We start from the raw sequence: 24,374 nt of genomic DNA on the forward strand, positions 1-24,374 counted from the left end.
CGGCGGTGAATTTTGAAAAGCCGAAGATTTTGAAAAGCCGAAGATTTTGAAAGCCGTAGATTTTGAAAAGCCGAAGATTTTGGAAAGCCGAAGATTTTGAAAAGCCGAAGATTTTGAAAAGCCGAAGATTTTAGAATTGATAATAATCGGCGGGATTTTAAAAGCCGAAGATTTATTTGTATCCATGTATTTTTAAAAGAAAAATAATAATAATCGGGGGGTTCACTGTGGCTTTCCATACTCATTTGATTAAAAGCCGAAGATTTTATAATATAATAATCGGCGGTGAATTTTTACATCGCGATGACCTTGAGGTCATTCCGATGTATTGCTATCGCCTAGATTTCCATTATGTAAATTAGCTTTGGGTTTGTAACCGATCTATAAACATGATAAATATGCGCACATAAACGAGTGCAAAATAACATTCCTTATCGTTTGATATAAATACATCTCTTCAATGAATACTGATAAAAATATTTTTGTTTACAATATAAATTAATAATATGAAAATGTTTTGTAGTTAGATATATATATATAAGTAAAAAATCATTGATAATATCAATGCACACGTACCGAAAAATTGTGTTAAAGCATGCGGGAGAATATCTCAAAGAACGTTTTGCGAAAATACCGGCAATGACCGGTAACTCTGTAATTGTTTTTGCGGGAAAATATGAATGCCTACTCGTATCCAATCTTAGAAAAATCGAATTTTTACAGAAAAGTGTCCACCATGCACTTGCATTGCATTATTATTAGAATAGTAGAATTGAATGATATACAAATGGATGCAAATCATATATATATGTAACTGTTATTTTAATATAATATATAACAACAAATCAGTGTATACTGATTTGTATCACACAATATAATAGTTACTACGGTGAAGTTGGATTTCCTGTCATTTATTCATCATCCACGCACGAACTTGTCTCAGAAAAAAATATATCTCTGTGCATTAACCTCAGTTTCAGGTAAAGAGATATGTTGTTTTTTCTGCGACAAGTGCTTTTGACCATCCTCAAGAACTTGTGGTCATCCGATGTTCAGTACTTCAGTACTTTGATTAAAAGCCGAAGATTTTGACATTGAAAATAATCGGCGGGTCTTTATTTTAAAAGCCGAAGATTTTAGAATTGATAATAATCGGCGGGATTCTAAAAGCCGAAGATTTATTTAAATCCATGTATTTCTAAGGGAAAAATAATAATGATCGGGGGGTTCACTGTGGCTTTCCATACTTTATAACATGTATCAAATACAAAAAAATCGATCTACAGATAAAACAAACTTTAAATAACAAATTACAAATTCTACCGCTACTGTACGTAAAGCAAGCATCAATTCCTCAATCAAATGCATTAACATGTTCTCGGATTAATTTGCACTTCTCGTGAGTGCAAATTGGAACCACATTTTTTTTTAAGGTAGAATTATCAAACTTGGCAATAATATACCTATGCCTATAGGTAAAACAATTAAAAAAAAAGTTTTGATATGGCTCGCCCCGTTCGGCATTAAGAGTGAAATCAGTGTCAATATCCTATAGGATATTTTTTTTTCCCATAGGATTTTTAAAAATCCTACAGGATTTTTAGAAATCCTATAGGATAAAGTCATAATCCCGTAGGATATTTTTAATATCCTGTGGGATATTTAAATCCCTTAGGATAAAAATATCCTGTAGGAGATAAACTATCCTATGGGATAAAATTAATATCCTACAGGATTAAAATTCCTGTGGGATTTTTAAAAAAAAATTTCAATCCTATAGGATATAAATTATCCTATGGGATTATCATGAAAGACTATTTTTCCATAAAAAATGTCCCTTAGGATTATTTATTTCTCCTAAGGGATTTAATTTGTCCTATGGGATATTTTTTCTCCCTTAGGAGCATTTATTTCTCCTAAGGGATTTAATTTGTCCTATGGGATATTTTTTCTCCCTTAGGAGCATTTATTTCTCCTAAGGGATTTAATTTGTCCTATGGGATATTTTTTCTCCCTTAGGATTATTTATTTCTCCTAAGGGATTTAATTTGTCCTATGGGATATTTTTTTTCCCTTAGGATTTTCTTCTTTCCCTTAAAATTTTCTTCTCTCCCTTAGGATTAATTTTGTCCCTTAGGTTTTTTTTTATCTCCCTTAGGATATCTTTTGTCTTGTATGATTTCTTTCAATTTGATAAATGTTAATTTTGTGCTGTAGGTCAGTTTTATCCGATTTGCTTTTTTTCTATAAATATATTTATGGTGTTGTTTGTATCAGTGTTTTGATTTTGATTAAAAAACAACCGTGCAAGACCCTCACAGGTAGTCAAGTCAAGTAGGAAAAACCTTGTTGTTGATTAAAAAAATCTCAATATACTACATCATGCACTTCAAATATTACAATACTTTTATGCTCATCTATGCGAAAAAGTCAAGAATACAGAATATTAAACATCATTAGGAAAAGTAAATTTAGATCTAGTGACAATAAAGATTTTTTTTTAACTTGTATTGATAGCTTACAACCTCATAGATATATATTACTCCAACCAAGAGTTACAAACTATACCTCAGAATATGCAACAGAATACTGTGGATTCATTTGTACGTCAGAAAACAATTTTCTGTTTTGGTGGGTACTGAGTACAAATTATTGACAGTGATATGTTTTGTCCGACTCAATTTTTATATTATAATGTGATTGTTTAAAATTAAAATTGGGCAAATCATTCAGTCAATTAACCACAACTGAAGGTGCAGGGCTAAATAACCATCTTGGAAATGAGAAATGACAATTCTTAATATACAATTGCATACCAAATTTCACAAGTGTTTACTTTCATTAGAAATGACATAGACACAAACTTTAACATTTAGACTATGCAAAAGTTTCAAAGCAAAAAGACCATGACTGAAGTAGAGGTGCTAACACTATCCCTGGAAATGAGATTTGCCAATGTCAACTCAACTGCATACTAAATATATTTGACTTTAGTACAAACAAGTAAAATAAAGGGGAATATTTCAAAGAGACAACCCGACCAAAGGGCAGAAAACAACTGATGTCCACCATTGGGTCTTAAACACAGCTAAAAAGTCCTGCACCTAAAGGCGTGTGTCCGTGTTTCCTAATATTTCATCAAAATGTTTCTACCCAACATCCATTCTATCCAATAGCAAGGACCACATTTCTCATGAATTGAATTGAAAGAACATTTAGAATATTTCAAACCTAAACTATTTCTCATATTTCATTTATCATAAAAATACTTTTTATATATTTCACTTGTCAGAATAATAAAAAAAACAATTTATTGGTTTCCAACTTGGTCTTAAATTCTGTTACTTAGACCATTAAATGATTAAAATTAAAAACTTTACAAATATATCACACATTCTCTTTTTTTCTTTTAATACACAAGCTATAGCACAATGAGGTTCATTGGTCATAAATTGAAAATGAAGGACCAGTAAGTTGATGAAAGGCCAACCTAGAAACTTTTACAAACTATAAATTAAAACCTATTCTATTATATTAAGACAAACAAATAATAAAAAAGACAATTGTTTTTGACATAACATATTTATTTTGTATTTACAAAAGAACTATGCAAAATATACATATAAACACATTTCTTTCTATTTGAAAGTTGTTTTTTACACAGGTAAATTATCTCAGATATATATATTTTCATTAAATGTCAATACTTCAATGCAAAAAAGCATGACTAATAAAAGAAATACATGTAAGAAAAGTATGTTCTATTGTCTACAATGTTACATGCATACATTTCAATTGAAGATTTCCATTTCTCATCTTGTACAAAAGAGAAGGTTCAATAAGGCTCGGACTACTAAATCTTATTACAATTCTCACAAATTCTCTTACTTTTTCCCTACCAATTAAAACAGGCTAATTTCAATATGTTTTAATCAGCAACTTAAAAAGCTTTTAGCCAGAAAATTGACACTTACCCAATCTACTTTCAGAATACAAATAACTTTTCAAAATTTTAAAAATAAATAATACTAACATTGACTTAACTTGTCAAAACACTTACTGTAGCAATTGAAATATTATTTACAAATTAGTTTTTTATATTAACATTTGTACATTTGTGAACATTAAAGATATAGCACTGCTATACAAAAACACTTAGTTTTCAAAATAATCATGAATCAAAATTCCATACAACAATTGCAAACTACAGTACTGTACATTAATGTGAATGATATTTAGTTTCATACAGTCAACTGCTTAAACATGTTGTCACTTATCATGCTTATAAAATGCTGAACTGTCTTCACTAAAGGACAGCAGCTACAAGTTTCTACGAATTAATCTTTGAAACAAACATACAGAAGTCATTTCATTTATAGACACAAAATTTGGTGCTCATATGACATAAGAAGATTATCTATCAAATGTTCCTAGGAGGTAAATATATATACAAAATATACAAAATATACAAAATAGAATTAGTTTTGAGGACTTAAACCCGTGGTCGGTGTGTAACAATCCTAACTGCGGTGTTTCTCTCAAAAGTCTGGATATGGTTGTTGATCGCAGCCAACAAATTACCTTCCATAGCTGGTTGTTCATGTTGTGGTTTCTTGTAACGTCCCATATTTTGTGGCAAAGGAGTCTTTGGTGCAGGGCGTCTTGTTTTCTCGAGGGTAGATAGGTAGCTGATCCACCAAAGTTCATCTTCTCTGTTTAACTTTCCATTTTGAACCCATTTTGGAAGATCTCGTCTCATCAACTGTATGATACCACCAATCTTTTCCATGTTTGGTTCCACCTTCCTCGGCATGTCGAGATTCTGTAATATATTAGTCAGCTCCAATGTTTTGTATGGTGCTGACTCCAATGGCCATTCTTTCATGGCCAAGAAAACTTTGTCTCCATCCTTTGTCAATTTGAATACGTGCTGACTTTTGATTCCAGCTAGACTGGATGGATATGCCATCTGATCCCGGAAATCATACAGTGATTCTACATGCTTTGCAATAGGTTGTGGTGTGTAAGACCTTTTGATCAGATCCAAAAGGCTTGGGATGGTTGTTGTCTTTTCTTTTGAAGCTTTAACAGAAATCCTACTGAATAACTGATCAACATCCTCATGGGTGTGACCCACCATGAGGAATGTCAGCTTTATCTGTAAAAAAAAAAAGATATAGATTTGTAATAAGTTATTAAAGCTTCAATTCCAAATCTCACATTGTTCAACTAAAATTTCATAAGTGCCAATACTTTTTGGTGCACATTAATAATAATAATAGTCAACATACTGAATGTATTGCCTGCTTTACTGACCATGGAATTTATTTTGATAGCCCTAAATATGAAGCATTATTACATGTATCATCATTAACAAGGCTCTGATGATGATAATGGAAGTATTAACGACCTTGACTTGCTATACAGCCCTCACACGGTCGGTAGGCTCTGTGTTGAAGACCGTACTTTGACCTATAATGGTTTACTTTTACTAATTGTGACTTGAATGGAGAGTTGTCTCATTGGCATTCATACCACATCTTCTTATATCTATATACATATAAACATCTTACAATCATTCCATAAACCAAATATTAGTATAAGTGACTTACTGCTTATAGTTTTAGAAAAACAGACCAAAACACAAAAACTTAGCATTGAGCAATGAACCATAAAAATGAGGTGGAGGTCAATAAAACTTGCTGGACAGGTATCTACACTGGAAATATTTCTATACACCTAATATAGTTGACCTATTGCATACAGTATTGGAAAAACAGACTATAACACACAAACTAAACTTTTAACTAGTGAACCATGAAAATGACGTCAAAGTCAGATGGTACCTGGATATGTACACATAAAAATCATTCCATTCACCAAATGTAGTAGTTCAACACAAAAAATAAACTGAACAACAAAAAGCAGAATATGGTTAATATTCATTATAGTCATGAAATAACTTCAATGACTGAAAATCGTAATTATTGGCATCTCTGAATTTTACTGACAATTTTTAAAATTGACTAGTTTCCCAAGGAAGTGCCACTTAGCTACGAATAGATGATAAATAAGTTGACTCTAGACAAAAATACACACATCATGAAGATACATATTATCAGTCCATACATAAAAAATTCTAGATTTTTTTACAATTTGGATATTCATTTTATTATGTTAGAAATCAAACATGAAAATTTGAGTCAAATCAGTGAAAATGAATTAGCTGGGTTTCACCCCTTTAAGTGATTGCCTTAAATGTATTTTTTGGAATCTGTGACTACAACATGCACTTTTGTTTTGTTTTATGAAACATTTTCTCTTTTCTTTTCATAAGTTAGTGATTTTTTGTTATTGTTGATGAAATGACAAGCACATACATGATATATACATGACATATATATCTGCTCTTTGGTAGGGTTGTTGTCTCTTTGACACATTCCCCATTTCCATTCTCAATTTTATGTTATAGCAAAAAAGAGTTTTAATTTGCAACAAACAAATATTGGAACTAAAAATGTATTGCATGCTGTTATGTCTGAATTTATGCCCTTGTGATTTGAAGTAAGGATAACAAAAATGCATGTATGCTAACAAATTCCAATAAAAGTTTCAAATACTAAATTTTATTACCATGGTAACTCCATCTATCAATAAATTAAATAAATGCAAAAAAATTAAATTACCTTTTTTACAATTTCCATTTTCACCAACATTGCTAGGAACATTATCACATATTTATTTTTGTTGTCTTTTGGGGAATTATCAGCTTGAATATATAGTGTAGGAGGTAAACCACCATTTTCCTAAAAAGAAAAAAAAGGGAATCAGCTTTACATATTATACATCATATCATCACAGTTAAAAGTTATCCAACCCTATTATACCAAACATAATATATTTTTCTAGCATATGAAGTATTTTAGTCATAAAAGTATTTAAGTCAAAGCTTATTTTTGAGAAAAGAAGTTTGTTCACCGATAAAACTGCATGAATAAATTGTTTCATTTTCATCTCTTATCATGAGAAGCGCAATTTGTTCCCAACTTTTATAAACTTCTCACATTTCTTTGAAAAATTACAGATTATTGCTTATATTTCCATTACATTTTTGGTAAAAAGCAAAATAAATAATGTTCATGCATTTATATATATATATATTCCCTTGCTGGGATTTCGAACTCATGCTACTGAGATATCGTGGCACCAAATCATATTGTACTGTGAACGACGCACTAGACCACTCGACCACCTAGGCTCTTTATTATATATATTCAGAAATGGGAATGTGAAAATTAACCTCATTATCAAACAAGAATAACATGGCGGTCTAGTGCACATGTAAAAACAAAATAAGCCATGAAATATGTTTTTTTTCTAAAAATCAGTTTTGAATTTGTTTTCCATTTTGTCAACACTTGGCGTTTTAGCTTAGTATAGGGTATGGGTTTTGCTCACTGTAGACGGCCATACTTTGACCTGCAATAGTCTACAACATTGTCTCTATGCATAATTAGTTCATTGGCAACCAAACCCATCGTTCTTACTTTTTTTATATGCAACCCTGTCCAATTATTATTTCTAATTGAATAGTAATGCTAGCTTAGATTAATCTGTAATTTTTCAGTGTCTGTGTCATGTGAAATCTTTGGAGATATGTCTAATTGGCAGTCATACCACATCTCTTAACTTTCATATCTTTGATGTTTAAAATTAATGGACTAGAAGTGGCTTCTATACACTTAGACTTTCTTGTTGTTGCATAAATTGTAAAATAAATGAAAATGTGTTACTGTGGATTAATTATTATTCGTTGGATACCAATTTTCGTGGCTTTCGTTGATACTGGTAAACCACGAATTCAAATGGGCAATGAATTACAAATTTTCTTTAGGCTTTGTATCCAAGGTATGGCAAAACCACGAAATTAAATATCCAGGAAAATGCAAGTTTTCCTCAATCCACGAAAATTGATACCCACGAAAATAAATGAATCCACAGTATTCTCTTGCATGAGAACTTTAGTTAATTGTTTCACTTTAAACTTGATAATAGATACTTACTGTTGCTACATCGCCCAACACAGACATCAAACAATTCAAGGTGATATTGCAATCAGAGGAAAACTGATCTGTCCATGTAAATGTATATGCCTTATTTAATCCATGACATAAAACACCTGTAACATGGTGGTGCATTTTTTCAAGTGTTGTTTCATTCTGAAAAAAAAAAAAAGTTTAAAAACATGTGCTCATAACTTAAACAAGAATGCAATCATAATTCAAAATATTGGCTAACAGGAAGTAGTTATATGACTTATCTGAAGGTGCACTCTTAACATGCTTAACTCATCTATGTTGAGCGGCTGACCAAATAAAGTCATTGATTTCAGTAGTTTCTGAGAAAAATATGACAAAAAAAGTTGAATTCCTTCCAATATTGAAAAATTCAAAGTAATTGCAAACAAGAGTTAGGTATCTGACAAATCTCCAGATTCTTTTTTATATCACATGTCATCACTGTCAAGCTGTTGACCAAATAGCAAATATGAGGTCATTTTATTTTAATAGTAGTTTCTTGAAAAGTTGGATGAAAGTGTTGTACCAACAGATAGACTAGGTGCTACCAATAAAGCCCCCTTCTTATCTAGAATGGTAAAATATTTGTCTCATATAAAATGCTAAAAGAAAATAAATACTGCAAGAAGTCATTTTCACTACACATCCTGTTAGTTCATATGATTGCTGCTTTGCGTTAAGTTAATCAATCATTTAATTACAATGTAAATATAGTGCAAGATACAATTCAATACAGAGAAAGGTTAGGAGTTTGACCAGACCAAATTCTATTAATTGCAGATGCTAACACCACTTAGATCTTCACGATTATGTGTAATTTCCTAGACATTCATAGCAAAATAGAACATTCAAATGATATACCAAACAAGAATGTGTCCATAGTACACAGATTCCCATATCGCACTATCATTTTCTATGTTCAGTGGACCGTGAAATTGGGGTCAAAACTCTAATTTGAAAATTAGAAAGATCATATCATAAGGAACATGTGTACTAAGTTTCAAGTTGATTGGACTTCAACTTCATCAAAAACTAACTTGACGAAAAACTTTAACCTGTAGCGGGACAGACGGACGGACAAAAAAACAGACGCACAGACCAGAAAACATAATGCCCATAAATGGGGCATAAAAATGGACCTTTTTTGTTGTTTTCATTTTATAATTTTACAAATAAGATGAATCTAACACTGCGAGCCTGCTTTCAACATTGAAATTGATTATTGCATTGAAATATCATGTTCTAAATATAACCCTTATAATAAAAATATGCCCTTCCAAAACAAACTCACCTTAAAATGTAATGGAAACCTTGGTAGATTGGTTTTGGACTGATCCATATTGTCAATGATAACAGAAGTGTACATGCTTGGATGTTCTTTGGATTTCTTTATGTGTTTATAATATTTTTCCCTGCAGATTCTGAAAAAAAAATCAAAAATATATACATTACACTCACAAATGATTAATAGTTGTGGTAATTCCATGACCATGACTTCCCTACAACCAACACATTTTCTAGAAGTGGTGAGTAATCATAAATGGTTTCATTGCCCAACATCATGGTTTAGTGATGTTAGGAAGAATAAACTTTCTTTGTACTTGTGCACAGTAGTGACTTAACTAACTAAAGAGCCTGTGTCGCTCACCAAGGTCTATTTGCATCTTCAATTATGGACACTCACAAACATTGGAGACCAGAATAGAATTTATGACAATTATCTTATTTTTGCTGATATTGTATCATTGATATTGTTTTTGTTTATAGTTTCTCTCTATCTTCTTGAGTTTTTGCCCAAACACCAAAAAGGGTAAAAAAAATCTTAATTTAAGACTACTTACTCATATCATATTGGCTTTTTTAAGTGTCTATCTATCTTTCATAATTTTCAAGATAATAGTCAAATTAATTGTTGTTTGTTACTGTGTTCCATTATCTGTTTTTTGTTCATTCTTTTGTGCATAAATTAGGCCATTAGTTTTCTTGTTTGAATTGTTTTACATGTGTCATTTGGGGGCCTTTTTATAGCTGACTATGCTGTATGGGATCTGCTCATTGTTAAAAGCAGTTGGTGTCCCTAAAGTTGTTAATTTCTGTGTCATTTGGTCTCTAGTGGAGAGTTGTATCATTGGCAATCAATACCACATCTTCTTTTTTATAAAAACAGTAAAAAAAATAACCAAGAGCAATAACTCCATAACAAGTCAACTGAGGGTTTTGTATAAATGGGCAGATCACAACATAACATCTCTCTCATCATGTTTTCCCCAATTATAGCAGCTTTCAAGATAATCAGACAAATTTGCATTTAACCCCCACTGTTCTATTTTTAGCTATGTTGGCAATTTTGGTTGGCAGTCATGGTCATAGGCCACCTTTTTTGTATACTAAAAACCTAAGAAGATTGTTGCAGAGTTTGGTTAATTTGGTTCAGTACTTGCAGTTGAGCTAATAATGTAGATGTATTTGCATCAATCATGAAAAGTACAAAAAAAATCATTTTTAAGAGTGGATAAAATTCTTACTCTTGAAGAAGCAAGTGTGCTCTTCTCTTGTCCTTCAGCTCTCCCAAATCGATCTTTGTCAGTTTTTTGCTGATGGTCTCTTTAAAGATTACGCACTCATTACATTTGCTGAGCTTCTGATACTATAAACAAAAAGATTACATCTATTTAATTCTATGAATGTTTCTTAATTTATGCATGACTGAACATTTTTTAATATGACGAAGGGATTAATTATGTGACATAAAGCAGGAGGTATGATATATAAAGTCACTGTCATACCAATGAATTATTAAAGACTTGCAACATAAATTTCATTTTTTTATTAATAAAAGATTGAAATATAGTTTAGTTTCATTTTGAAGGTCCAATGTGACCTTTAGTTGCTTAAATCCATGTCAATTGGACTCTATAGGATAGTTGTCTCATCATTCATGTGTCATACAACATGACCTTTATTTAACATAAAGTGCAGAAAGTAATTTTTATGTCATAAACATGCATATATATGTTGACTTTGACATAATTGACAATTTTACACATAATTATTGAAAAAAAATTGATGTTTGTCATGACTTTACCAAAACATATATTTTGTACATATTAAACAGCTTTGTAAAATACAGTTGATAGCATATGTTTTATGTGCATTGGCATCATAACTGTCAAGATGTGTCAGACTGTGATGATTTCCTACTTTTCAGTTATAATTTAGACATCTGCATATTATTTTATCCCTTCATCATGTTCATAAACCAACACCTTTGTTCTGAATATTACTCCATACAAACCTTTGGAATCTTAACATGAGGAAACTCTTCAATCCACATTCCATAGAACCTCTGGTATGATAAATAGGGTGATCCTAAATTCTCACAGGAAGATTTGTAATCTGTCCAAACTTGTAGTATAGAGAGACATGATGGCAAATGTATTTCCAGAATATCAGGCTGATCATCACCATATCTCTTGCATAGACCTGTAACAAAACTCTTTGCTTCAAGGTACTGGCGACTCTTGTATTGTTGGCTACATCTTTTGTCAGAATTGTCTAAATCTTCATTAGTAGACCTACATTTCTTTTTCATGTAGTAATACCTGAAATTTAAAAATGTAAAAAATATAACAGGCTGATACCACTACTAATTTATGTGGTTTTATTTTCTCGGATTATTTGACATCAATTTTAAAAATCCTTTTAAGGAAATGTGTTTTTTTGTCATAAAAATCATTTTTCAATTTGTTTTATCTGTGAAAAATGTACACAAATCAAGTAAATTGTTAAAGAAACCACCCTAGACTTGATTCAAACAAATAATTCTACAGATGCTGTTTTGAGACTGTCAAAGTTTCATAAATTACATAGCAATTGACCTTTAGAAGTTTTTTATGTCTAAAAAAAACTAAGCCACAGACTGAATATAACATGTATAAGAAGAGTGTTCATCTGTTTGGATATATGTTAAACCCCGCCACATACTTTATGGGCCTGTCCCTAGGACCCTGTAAATTAATGGTTGTTCCTTGCTGTCTGTCATATCTTATTTTGATGGTGGTTTTAGCATATATCTGGCTATTTGATTTCTCAATTGAATCGCTTCCCGTTCTGTGAGCATAAATAGTTTACTATACAATATGGGATTTTCATTGTTAAAGACCTAACAGTGACATGTAGTTGCTTACAACCTCCTCATGGATAGCTGTTTGATTGGTATTTTAAAACAAATGTATATATATACATTAAAAATTAACCAGGTAGACTACAACAGAATGTGGGATCACTACTTTTGATTTGAATTGATTTTGATTTTTTGTGTTTTTAACGTCACTTAGAAGCACCCCTTTTGGGTAATCTTGTGGCAGCCAGTTTTTATTGGTGGAGGAAGCAGTAGCGCCCAAATAAAACAACCGACCTTTGATAGGAAAACTGACAATCCTAGTCAATTAAGATTGGAGTCAAGCACACCCGCACAAGCGGGGTTCTAACTCACAACCTCAGTGTTGACTGGCTAGTGATTACAGTAGTAACTACTAAGATCACAAACCACCGAGGCCCCCTCACTACTTTGATGTTGGGTTGCTGTCATAAGGATGTGTAGCCCATGAACTAATTTATTTATACTTTTAAGGTATTATACCTCCTCCTTTTTATGCCATACACAATCCTCCATGCATATTCACATACTCTCCTACCAGTCAGCACAAAAGTCAACTGTTTGTCTTCTAAACTGGCATCATTGCACCTGTGTACATAATTAAAAAAAAAAACATTTGAAAAAAGTAGATCTCAAGACCACACGTTTTACAGTTTAGGTTTTACGAACTGGTGTTAAGATATGGTATCTATGTCAAAGGTACTACACCAACAATATAACATATTTTTACCAAATGGTTTTTGAATGTTTAAAACTTTTCATGAGAAGTGAATTTTTACCTATCTTCAACATTTTCATAACACATGTCCATTTGGTTATAGATTAAGTCTTATAAAATTGGTCAATAAGAATGAGGCCCTTCATGGGGGTGTCCAAGTAATCGCATAATCACAAATCTTTTGCCAATATAATCTTATAATCATTAATTATTTTTTTAAACAAGATAATCAAATAATCAAAAATACAGTCCTAGATAATCAACTAATCAAATAATCATGAAATATTTGGTCTGGTAATCAAATATTCACTATAAAATCACATTATCAAAAACCCCATTAGGAGGCTCAAGAACCAAAGATTCTCTTTTTTCTTTTTCATCTGATTTGAAAGAAACGAGTAAAATTTATAAAAGATTTCATGTTATTTGTATACATGTATCATGAGACAAATTTTTTTAAAGAAAATTAACATCAGAGCTCATCTATCTTTGTTGGGGAAAAAAACCCCAACAAAATGTTTTTTTTTTAAATTACTTTAAATCAAGTTTTATTAGACTTCTTGTAATTAAGTTAAGGCAGCTTTAATCAACAGAAACATGTACAAATGCATATCAGTATGCGAATGTACACGTATTTGCCATATATATATATATTCTTTTACTGACTCTGCGAAGGCTGTATAGCCAGTCAAGATCATTAAAACACTCTTGTAGTAAATAAAAATCTATTCATATATAAATATACCTTATGTTTCTTTCAATGAAATCTGACTGTTCTTCTTGTGTCTTTTTATAGAACATAGCTCTACAGGTCTGAATTGTCTGAACATTACTGGTGCTTAAACATTTTTTCTCACAGCATGGCGAATTCACAAGGTTGCAAATAACATTGAAGTCTGTCTCCTTATCTTTTAATACATTTGATGTTTTTTCACGTTTCCTGGCTAAAATTAAAAAGAATAAATAAAAATACAAGTATTCAGGAGAAATATCAGAGCCTTACATTCTAAAAAAAACCACTTGCCACTCTTTTCTTTTTAAAAACATGACAAAGATTAGGGGAACAGACTGTTTAAGATATCTCCTGGTCTAAATGGGAACAAGAGTGCTCACGCTGAAATGTCTCGCCTTCTTTTCTAACCATTGATTTTATGTTGATAGTCCTAAATATAAAGCTTTACTACAAGTAACACATAAACTTAACATGATCCAATAAAATGAGGTCAAGGTCAGATAAACCAAACGAGAAATACATGTACACCTTACAATCATTCAATAAACCAAACATAGTTGACCTATTGCTTATAGTTTCTAAGAAACAGTCTTAACCAAGAAAACTGAACATTGACCAATGAACCATGAAAATGAGGTCAAGGTCAGATGCACCATGCCAGACAGACATGTACACCTTACAATCAATTGCATTAAATATAGTTGACCTATTGCTTATAGTATCTAAGAAACAAACTTAACCATGAAAACTTAACATTGACCAATGAACCATGAAAATGAGGTCAAGGTCAGATGATACCTGCCAGACAGACATATACACCTTACAATCCTTCCATACAACAAATATAGTTGATCTATTGCTTATAGTTGAAGAAAAACAGACCAAAACACAAAAACTTAACACTGAGAAATGAACCATGAAAATGAGGTCAAGGTCAAATAAAACCTGCGAGACTGACACTAAAATATTTCCATACACCAAATATAGTTGACCTATTGCATATAGTATTAAAAAAAGACCAAAACGCAAAAAATTAACTTTGACCACTGAACCATGAAAATGAGGTCAAGGTCAGATGACACCTACCAGTTGGTCATGTACACCTTACAATAATTCCATATACCAAATATAGTAGACCTACTACTTATAGTATCTGATAAACGGACTTGACCTCGAAAACTTAACCTTGTTCACTGATCCATGAAATGAGGTTGAGGTCAATTGAAAATTGTCTGACGGGCATGAGGACCTTGCAAGGTACGCATATACTAAATATAGTTATCCTATTACTCATAATAAGAAAGAAATTAACATTACAAAAAATGTTGACTTTTTTTTCAAGTAGTCACTGAACCATGAAAATGAGGTCAAGGACAATGGACATATGACAGACGGAAACTTCGTAACATAAGGCATCTATATACAAAGTATGAAGCATCCAGGTCTTCTAGCTTATAAAATATAAAGCTTTTAAGAAGTTAGCTAACGCTGCCGCCGGATCACTATCCCTATGTCGAGCTTTCAGCGACAAAAGTCACAGGCTCGACAAAAATAGTGAAGTCTCATTGATACATATATATATATATGCTAAATCTTTTAATCAATGACAATATAAAAAACTTTTATTTTTTGACACTGGGACTATTATACTACAGACTTGTAAACTGATTGATCTGTCATGTCTGTTGAGATTTCATTGTCCTGATAGTAGATTATTGATTTTTTTTAATTGACCCCTTATCGTTTCACATGGTTAATAAGCCTTCAGTACATTAAACAAATAGATTTCGGCATACAAGTCAGCATATACATAGAATACTGTTAAAATTGTTTGATTAAAAATCAAAACAAATAATTAAATGCAAAAAATTAAAATATATATGAATAATAAAACTATTTTATCAAATTAAATACATTTACTAGACATGCCAGAAAGAAATGTTTTACACTGGGATAAACTTATGCTGATTAAAACATTTCTTATTGTTTAGGAAAAGGTATTAATAAAGAAGTCAATATATTAGTGTGTCCGTAGTACATGGATGCCCCACTAGCACTATCATTTTCTAATAAGACTTATGTTCAGTGGTCTGTGAACAAAATAATTTAAAAATATCGTTCTTGATTCAATCTTTTGATCACAAGGAAGCATCTGTCAAAGTTTCATAAAATCTCATAATGGTTATTGGTGTTGAAAAACTTAAATAATACCGTATACATATCAATGTTAAATACAGAAAAAAATGTCCTATTATCCATTAAACATGGAAAATGAGATGAAATAGTTTTTCCAATTTCCCTCTAACTTAGAAAATACTGTCAGGCTTCTGTCCAAGCTTCATGTCTTAAACATACATGATACATGTGATATACATAATATATAAATATCTTAAATACTTCTTTGTTCTTACCTATTTTGCGCTTTGCATTTCTAACATCAATGTAGTCATCTTCAAATTCGGTGTCACTATCTACAAAACAACAATAATTATGTCATGCAAGATAAATAAAATTATTCATGTTCACTCCTCTTATTCTATAGTAGGAGTCCAAAGGACAAGTAATTAATTTGGTGCGGTCTTTCAACTTCTTGTTTTAACAAATAAGTCTTCTTCATATACATGTATGTTATAGAATACTTTTTTTCTAATAGAATAAAGCTGAAAATAGATATTTGTCACGAGAAAAAAATTGTCCAACACATAAAAGTATATCCCCACTTTTAAATCAAAATATATGAACACAGGAACTTGATGTCTGACATCCAAAAAGCAGGAGAACACAACAACTCATCATTATTGATCTGCTGAACAAATATAGACATTCTGATTTGAAGTTTTAAAAGAAAAGTGTGTAGAAAATTTCTAGTTCATACAATAAATCAAAATGTCAATGTATTAGTAAACAGAATATCTGTATATGACAAATTTGAAGTGTTCACATATTAAAACTCACTACTGTCAAGTTTGTCAACTATGTATGAAGGCATTCTGTTCGGTAGTTTCTACGAAAAGTGTGATGAAAATATCTATTGAACATACAAATGAGCTGAATAGACAGTTATTACAAAATAGCCCTTATTCTAGACTAAGAGCAGGGTATCAACAAGAAACATAATCATACCTTCAACATGATCAGCAGACTCTAACTGTTTAAATGTAGTAACTTTTACACGCTTCATGGCATAAATTCATTAGAAAGCTGAAAATAAAGAAAATATATATGGTACTCTCAAACAACTATATTGGGATAATGAGACATATTTCCATGATTAACAAGATGAACAGTACTGTAAGGTGTTGCTCTCAAATGATACAGTATCTTGGATGATTTTATTATAGAATGTTATTTAAGGTGGCTCTGGTGTCTTCCTCCATCTTGGATTTTGAAGTAGCAGATAACAAGTGGTCTAGATCTTTAATGAAATGTGCTAATTTTGAATGTAGTATGTAATTCATGTGTTAGACTTTTAATGTAAATATGAAAATTATGTATTTTATCATATTTACAGCTGTAATTTCTAAAAAAAACACCATATTTCAATATCTGTGTTTGATTCATTTTTTTCAACTTTGACAAATAAGGAGAGATAACTAAGATAGTAGGGGAGAAAACTCAGATAAAGTAATTTTATAATAGAAAGTGTTGTGAAATTACCTATTTTAATATGCATGATATGTAGCAAGAAAACAAGTTTGGTGACCCTATTTTTTCTTTTTCTTATCTGAAAGCATGTTATAAGTCTATCTTCTCACATTTTATCTTAAACTTCTATGGTGTAGTTTTCTTTTTATCACACAAAATTGGATTTTCCATGCAGAATCTATACAAAATCTGACAACTTTGCACAACCTGTAGCGTGAAAAAAAGTCTGGTGACCCATACTTTTTATTATATTTTTGAATCAAAGAGCTGATAGCTCTGAGGTGGAAGATGCATAAAAGGTAGCTAAGGACCACCTCCGGGTGCGGGATTTTCTTGCTGCATTGAAGACCCATTGGTGGCCTTCAGCTGTAATCTGCTCTTTGGTCGGGTTGTTGTCTCTTTGACATATTCCTCATTTCAATTCTCAATTTTATTTTTATTGAATTCCCATGAAAGCAGCCCACACCAACCCAGTCTGTTCTGTCACATTATTGCTTCCGACATGTTTTTTTCTTCCAAAAATAATTTTCTTTAATAATACTATAGTCTCAACCAAAACTGACAATACTAAACATAAAAATCTACAAATACTGTTGATTCAAATTAAATTTTTTATATAATTCCATATGATCGTCTCAGCATGGTCAACTTTATACATGCAATTATACCAGTAATTGATAAGGTTTCATTTGGTTTTTTTCTGTCAAAGGTAAATACATGTAGTTCACTTTGGGTATTCCAACTTCCTTAGTATTAAATTATCAAAGCACAAAGGGCGCTATAGGCAATTAATTAAAACATAGGTTGTTTACTACAAAAAAAATTGTCGTTGTGAAGATTTTATTAAATTATTTGATTTACATGTTATGTCATTGCGTCATTCTATGTATTTGGCAGATAGCATAGCTTATGGTAACAAGAGTGCACATGCTGAAATGTCTCGCCTTCTTTAATAACCATTGATATTATGTTGATAGTCCTTAATATAAAGCTTTACTATCAACCTTACAATCATTCAATACACAAAATATAGTTGACCTATTGCTTACAGTTTCTAAGAAACAGACTTAACCAAGAAAACTAAACATTGACCAATGATCCATGAAAATGAGGTCAAGGTCAGATGAACCATGCCAGACAGACATGTACACCTTACAATCAACCTATGCATTAAATATAGTTGACCTATTTCTTATAGTATCTAAGAAACAAACTTAACCATGAAAGCTAACATTGACCAATGAACCAACAAAATGAGGTCAAGGTCAGATGATACCTTCCAGACAGACATATACACCTTACAATCCTTCCATACAAAAAATATAGGTGACCTATTGCTTATAGTTTAAGAAAAACAGACCAAAACACAAAAACTTAACACTGAGCAATGAACCGTGAAAATGAGGTCAAGGTCAAATAAAGCCTGCAAGACTGACATGTGCATCATAAAATATTTCCATACACCAAATATAGTTGACCTTTTGCATTTAGTATTAAAAAAAAAACCAAAACTCAAAAACTTAACTTTGACCACTGAGTGAACCATGAAAATGAGGTCAAGGTCAGATAACACCTGCCAGTTGGACATGTACACCTTACAATTATTCCATACACCAAATATAGTTAGACATATTGCTTACAGTATAAGAAAAACAGACCAAAACACAAAAACTTAACTATAACCACTGAACCATGAAAATGAGGTCAAGGTCAAATGACACCTACCAGTTGGACATGTTCACCTTACGATCCTTCAATACACCAAATATACTATACCTATTGCTTATAGTATCTGAGATATGGACTTGACTGCGAAATCTTAACCTTGTTCACTGATCCATGAAATGAGGTCGAGGTCAAGTGAAAACTGTCTGACGGGCATGAGGACCTTGCAAGGTACGCACATACCAAATATAGTTATCCTATTACTCATAATAAGAGAGAAATTAACATTATAAAAAAAAAAATTTTCAAGTAGTCACTGAACCATGAAAATGAGGTCAAGGACAATGGACATGTGACAGACGGAAACTTCCTAACATAAGGCATCTATATGCAAAGTATGAAGCATCCAGGTCTTCCACCTTCTAAAATATAAAGCTTTTAAGAAGTTAGTGAATGCCGTCGCCGGATCACTATCCCTATGTCGAGCTTTCTGCAACAAAAGTCGCAGGCTCGACAAAAAGTGCATAAATTCACCACAATTCAATAAATTGTCTCAAATGAAAGTTTTCTACCATAAATTTTATTGACTAATAGTTAATATGAACAAAAGACAAATATGTAACACATCAACAAGCGACAACCACTGAATTACAGGCTCCTGACTTGGGACAGACACATACATACAGAATGTGGCAGGGTTAAACATATTAGCGGGATCCCAACCCTCCCCCTAACCTGGGACAGTAGTGTAACATGACTATATTTATATACTTGTTGTTTCTTTTGTATAAAGAAATAGCTCAAGACTACCTTAAACGATCTACAATATTCAAAGTAATATGTGAATTTGTTTCTTGCAATTTCATTATTCTTAGTCAAGGATACATTAACAGACTAACCCCTTCTTTGTAGAATTATTTAACAAAATGATGATGAAGAGCGGCTTGCAGTAAGCAAGCTCTTATACCCCACATAGTCCTTAATTATATATAAACTGAAATCTTTAAATAACAACATAAATTATTGCAGAATTATCTTTTTTTCAAATGATTTAATGTTTGTGAGTCATTTATTTCAAATAATTAACCCGTACTAAAAGGTAAACGGACAGAATGTCACAGGACAAAAAGTCACAGGACATAAAGTCACAAATTTGATAGGACAAAAAGTCACAAATAATTTGTTGACAATTGTTTGAAAATATAAGAGAAAGATCTTGAAATATTTTCTTTTTATTACATATATTCATTTTTAAGTTTAGGAAATTGTTCATAAGCCTTGATAAATGAAAATTTATTAAATTTTAATCATGCAAAGGATATATTACTTGGCACAATGAAGCCATTTAAGTACCAAGCCACTTTGACATTTTGATTTCATAACAATTATTTGATCATTATTGATATTTATTGAATAAATTTTAATTACAAAGTTGCTTCATATATAATAGTTCAAGAAAAAACAAAAATTAAATTTTTTAAATTAGTGTTTTCTTGTTTAAAGAAAAATAATCTCAAAACTGAATTGTGACTTTTTGTCCTGTGACTTTTTGTCTGTGACTTTTTGTTCTGTGACTTTCTGTCCTACATTCTACTAAAATAAGGAGATGTGGTTACATGATTGCCAATGAGATAACAGTCTGATAACTATCCACCAGAGTCTAAATAATGTGGCTGTTGGCAGTTAGAAGTCATTTTACATCATTATATTAAATTATAGCCTCATTTTTTATAAGGATGCATCTTTGGACTCAAAAGTTTTGAAAATGATGAGTCTAGACAGATTTTGATCAGTGCAGGAACAGGCATCAGACGTTCTTTCAATTGAAATAAAATATGGGCAATGGGAAGAAAATAGTGTATGCTATTTTTTTTATATATATGGACTATTTTCTTCCCATTTCCTACATTTTAGTACTTTTGACAGAACGTCTTGTGCCTGTGGTCCAGGACTCATGGACTCGCGTAAACCTTAGGCTGAGTGAGAACCCTGTATAATCTGTTGTTTTCATTTTTTTAGAGCTTCATATATGGTTATCATAAATGCATAACCTTTTTAAATGTCCAACTTGCCTGATTAGGGGCCCTGAGTCCTTTTCAAAAATCAGTATCCGCATCTGACTTCTAAGAACAGTAACAGTCTTCGTGATAAACTTTTGTATAGAACACAGGGGCGCGTATCATAGATGTTTTGGGGCGGATTTATATATGCCAGTCGACTGGTATGCGTTATACATTGTGTTAATAGCGGACTATGATGCGAGCACCTGTGTACTACGGTACAGAACAGGCCCGACATTGCGACAGCTTACGAAAATTTTAAGTTAAGGTTCATCATAACAAATGGACAAAAATGGCTGTATTTACACCTTAAAAACTACTCTGTGTACAGACTTACCTGTCCAGTTTGGAAAGTTTTAAGGCCTGGCATCCACTAGATATATAAAAGTTAAATGCATTTTTTGTTTCAGAAAGATATAATCACTTTTGGATTTTGATGGGCATTTTTTGTCCTTTCTACAGAAGGTGTAAAAATAAACAAACACCTGAATTGCTTTGATACTGTCCACTCAGTTAAACCCTTTAACTCACCTATAGTTGTGTAGATACCTATTGTCTGTCTATTGTCCTTGTCAATCAAGGACAATCAATACAATACAATACAGTTTTTACCTGAGAGGGAGCATCTCAAAGTTTTATCCCAACTTAGTTCATTTTTACACCTGCAGAAAGGAAAAAAAATGGCCATCAAAATCCAAAAAAGATTTCATCTTTCTGAAACACAAAATGCATTTAACATTTATATATCTAGTGGATGCCAGGCCTTAAAACTTTCCAAACTGGACAGGTAAGTCTGTACACAGAGTAGTTTTTGAGGTGTAAATACAGCCATTTTTGTCCATTTGTTATGATGAACCTTAAGACTCTTTTGAAATAATTGCCCTGTGAAGATTATTTTTTGCTGGCCCGAATGCATTTTTAAACCCATTTACCAATTGAATTGAATGGGCGTTTGATATACAACTATAGTAATAAGTATAAATGTAATATTATGTGATGAACCTACCCGTTTGGAAAATTTCTTTCAAATATGGCGGCAATGATGTTGTGATCTCGCTGAAATCTCGCTACCCAAACAGGATCAGAAATCGTTCGTCACAACTCGGCCGATTCCGTACCTCCATCTAACACTATAGACTGAGAGAAGCGGAGTCCCCCGAGGTTAGCCGATTAAAATTTTAACTTTATTTTCATTCTTAGGGATGACATCAAAAGATCAATGTAGGATAAAAAAACTTAAATCAAATAGTTTGGGGGTGGGGGGTTAAAATTGCTGCAAGTTTTGTTTATCCAAAATCGATTTTACATATATCCATATTGGTCAATCAATTTTTCCCAAATTAAGTTAAGAGGGGGAGGGGGGGGGGGGGGGGGGGGGGGGTCAGTGAAAAAACTATGTGAATTAAGTTTTTTTTTATCCTACATTGAACTTTTGATGTCGTCCCTTATTTGGGGGGAATCGTTATTTTCGGTTATTTTCGTAAAAAAAAATCAAGGATGCGCTTCTCACTAAAATCAAAACAAAGAACAGATTTTGCTCGGAATTTCATCACAATAAAACTTTGTTTACTTTATATCAAATATTTTGTTTTATTTAATTTTAATTGCTCCGATCGATGTACAAATTTATTTTATATTTATTTCTCAAATCACATTAAAAATTACCGTACTGTAAAGGGGTATTAAAAAGATCTGAGACTAATTAGTTTAACATATTTTATTTGCTTATATATACAAAAGGGATGAGACACAAGTTAATCAAACTTATATATAGACTTCTCCCATGAACAATTATAACAATAGAATATTTACAAAGCATGCATGCAAACAATACATTATAATATATATATATATTAGAACTGTGAAAAAAATATGTGTGATGATGTGAATGGTTGTACACCCTATGCATGTATTTGCACTTAAGTGTGCTATATTACACAATTAGAAACCTCTTAGACTCTTTCATAATTTCATATACATTCTTCACAATTCTTTCAGTTCAACAGTAGTTAAAGACGTATCACCGGAGGTTAAGAAGTTCTTAAGTTGAGAATTCTCTTGTAACCAGTTCAGAGTATTTAATAATTTGGTTCTTATATTCGCATAATTAGGACAAAAAAGAGAAGTGATATGAATATTCACACTTAGCACCACAACTACAAGACGAATCTAAAATAACATTGACTCTGTTAAGATCATAATAGATAAGATAATATCACATGTGTAATGGTAGTCTCATAAAAGATGAATTATTTGAACCAAGGTTTTGTAAAGTACCACCAAGGATTTGTATAGCGAGACTCACTACACAAATCATTGGTATTTTATACAAATCCTTGTTTTAATACTCAAAAAGGCGTAAGCCAAAGCCGACTGTGCAGTCCCTAACCTAAAGGAAAAATCTTTAAATCTCCCTTTTTTTACTTGTAGTAGTATGTAACGGGCGGAAATTGAGAATGGAAATTGGGAATATGTCAAAGAGACAAATTCATATAAAAATTTCATATGAGTCCTTCAAAATTACTCATACATTGATAACAAAATATATTCAGTTTAAAAGGGAATTCTCACAAATTTTGCTGGTTTAAAATGTTGTCAGATATCTACAGGTTCGCTCATTATCGAAATGAAAATACAATTTTTTCCAGGAATTAGCGGAAAACAACCCAAATTCACATGATTTATTTCCATTTTTATGCATGCCTACATATCAAAGTCGCTTAAAATATCTACACAATATTTTAGATGCGGTCTCTAAAAACACCACAAAGGACATTCTTTGTGAAAGGAGCACAAAGGAGTTTTATAAGAGAACAAAGGACTTAAAATTGTGTATATAATGGAGAAAACAGTCATTTCATACGAAAAAAAAATAAATACTAAATTGAAGATTTACGAAACGAAAATCGGTATGGATATGCACAAGGTTACATCATTTTTTAGATTATGAATTATCGAAGATTTTATTGTTATTATACATATATTTTGAAATATTGCAAACCATGAACTTAAAAATAAACTGAGACTTTACAGAAGAAGAAAAAAGTAGCATAAATTGTTTGTCAAAATTTCAATTCCACAAATAATAACTAATTGTATAATGAGGACTTGATTGCGCTTGCATGGCATTAACAGAGATGTTTTCTTTACAATTAATTATCAGTGTTGATAAAGCCAGTCTTTAAAAACAAGGAAACTGTTTCAAATACAATTATTTGTACTTAATTTTTGAAAATACAACAAAAGGGAACTTCAGACTATGCAAAATTAATATAAATCACTCAAGGGGTGATCAAAGACATCGTCTATTGAGGTA

At 31.6% G+C, this 24,374-nt stretch overlaps 1 protein-coding gene across 1 annotated transcript; it reads right to left on the bottom strand.

The window, feature by feature from the left end:
• Positions 1-3,620: 3,620 nt before the first annotated feature.
• LOC127722015 (uncharacterized) lies at positions 3,621-22,418 on the bottom strand. The gene is made up of 11 exons (XM_052228876.1): positions 22,065-22,418; positions 16,812-16,889; positions 16,100-16,159; positions 13,701-13,899; positions 12,721-12,825; positions 11,374-11,680; positions 10,604-10,725; positions 9,370-9,499; positions 8,064-8,219; positions 6,687-6,806; positions 3,621-5,158 (listed from the first exon to the last, which is right to left on the bottom strand). The coding sequence occupies exons 2-11, from the start codon at positions 16,867-16,869 to the stop codon at positions 4,493-4,495; spliced, it is 1,923 nt and encodes a 640-aa protein (XP_052084836.1). The 5' UTR covers positions 16,870-16,889; positions 22,065-22,418; the 3' UTR covers positions 3,621-4,492.
• Between the last annotated feature and the right edge of the window lie 1,956 nt (positions 22,419-24,374).

Source organism: Mytilus californianus, unplaced genomic scaffold (genome assembly GCF_021869535.1).
Source record: "Mytilus californianus isolate M0D057914Y unplaced genomic scaffold, xbMytCali1.0.p SCAF_1, whole genome shotgun sequence".
NCBI lineage: Eukaryota > Metazoa > Mollusca > Bivalvia > Mytilida > Mytilidae > Mytilus > Mytilus californianus.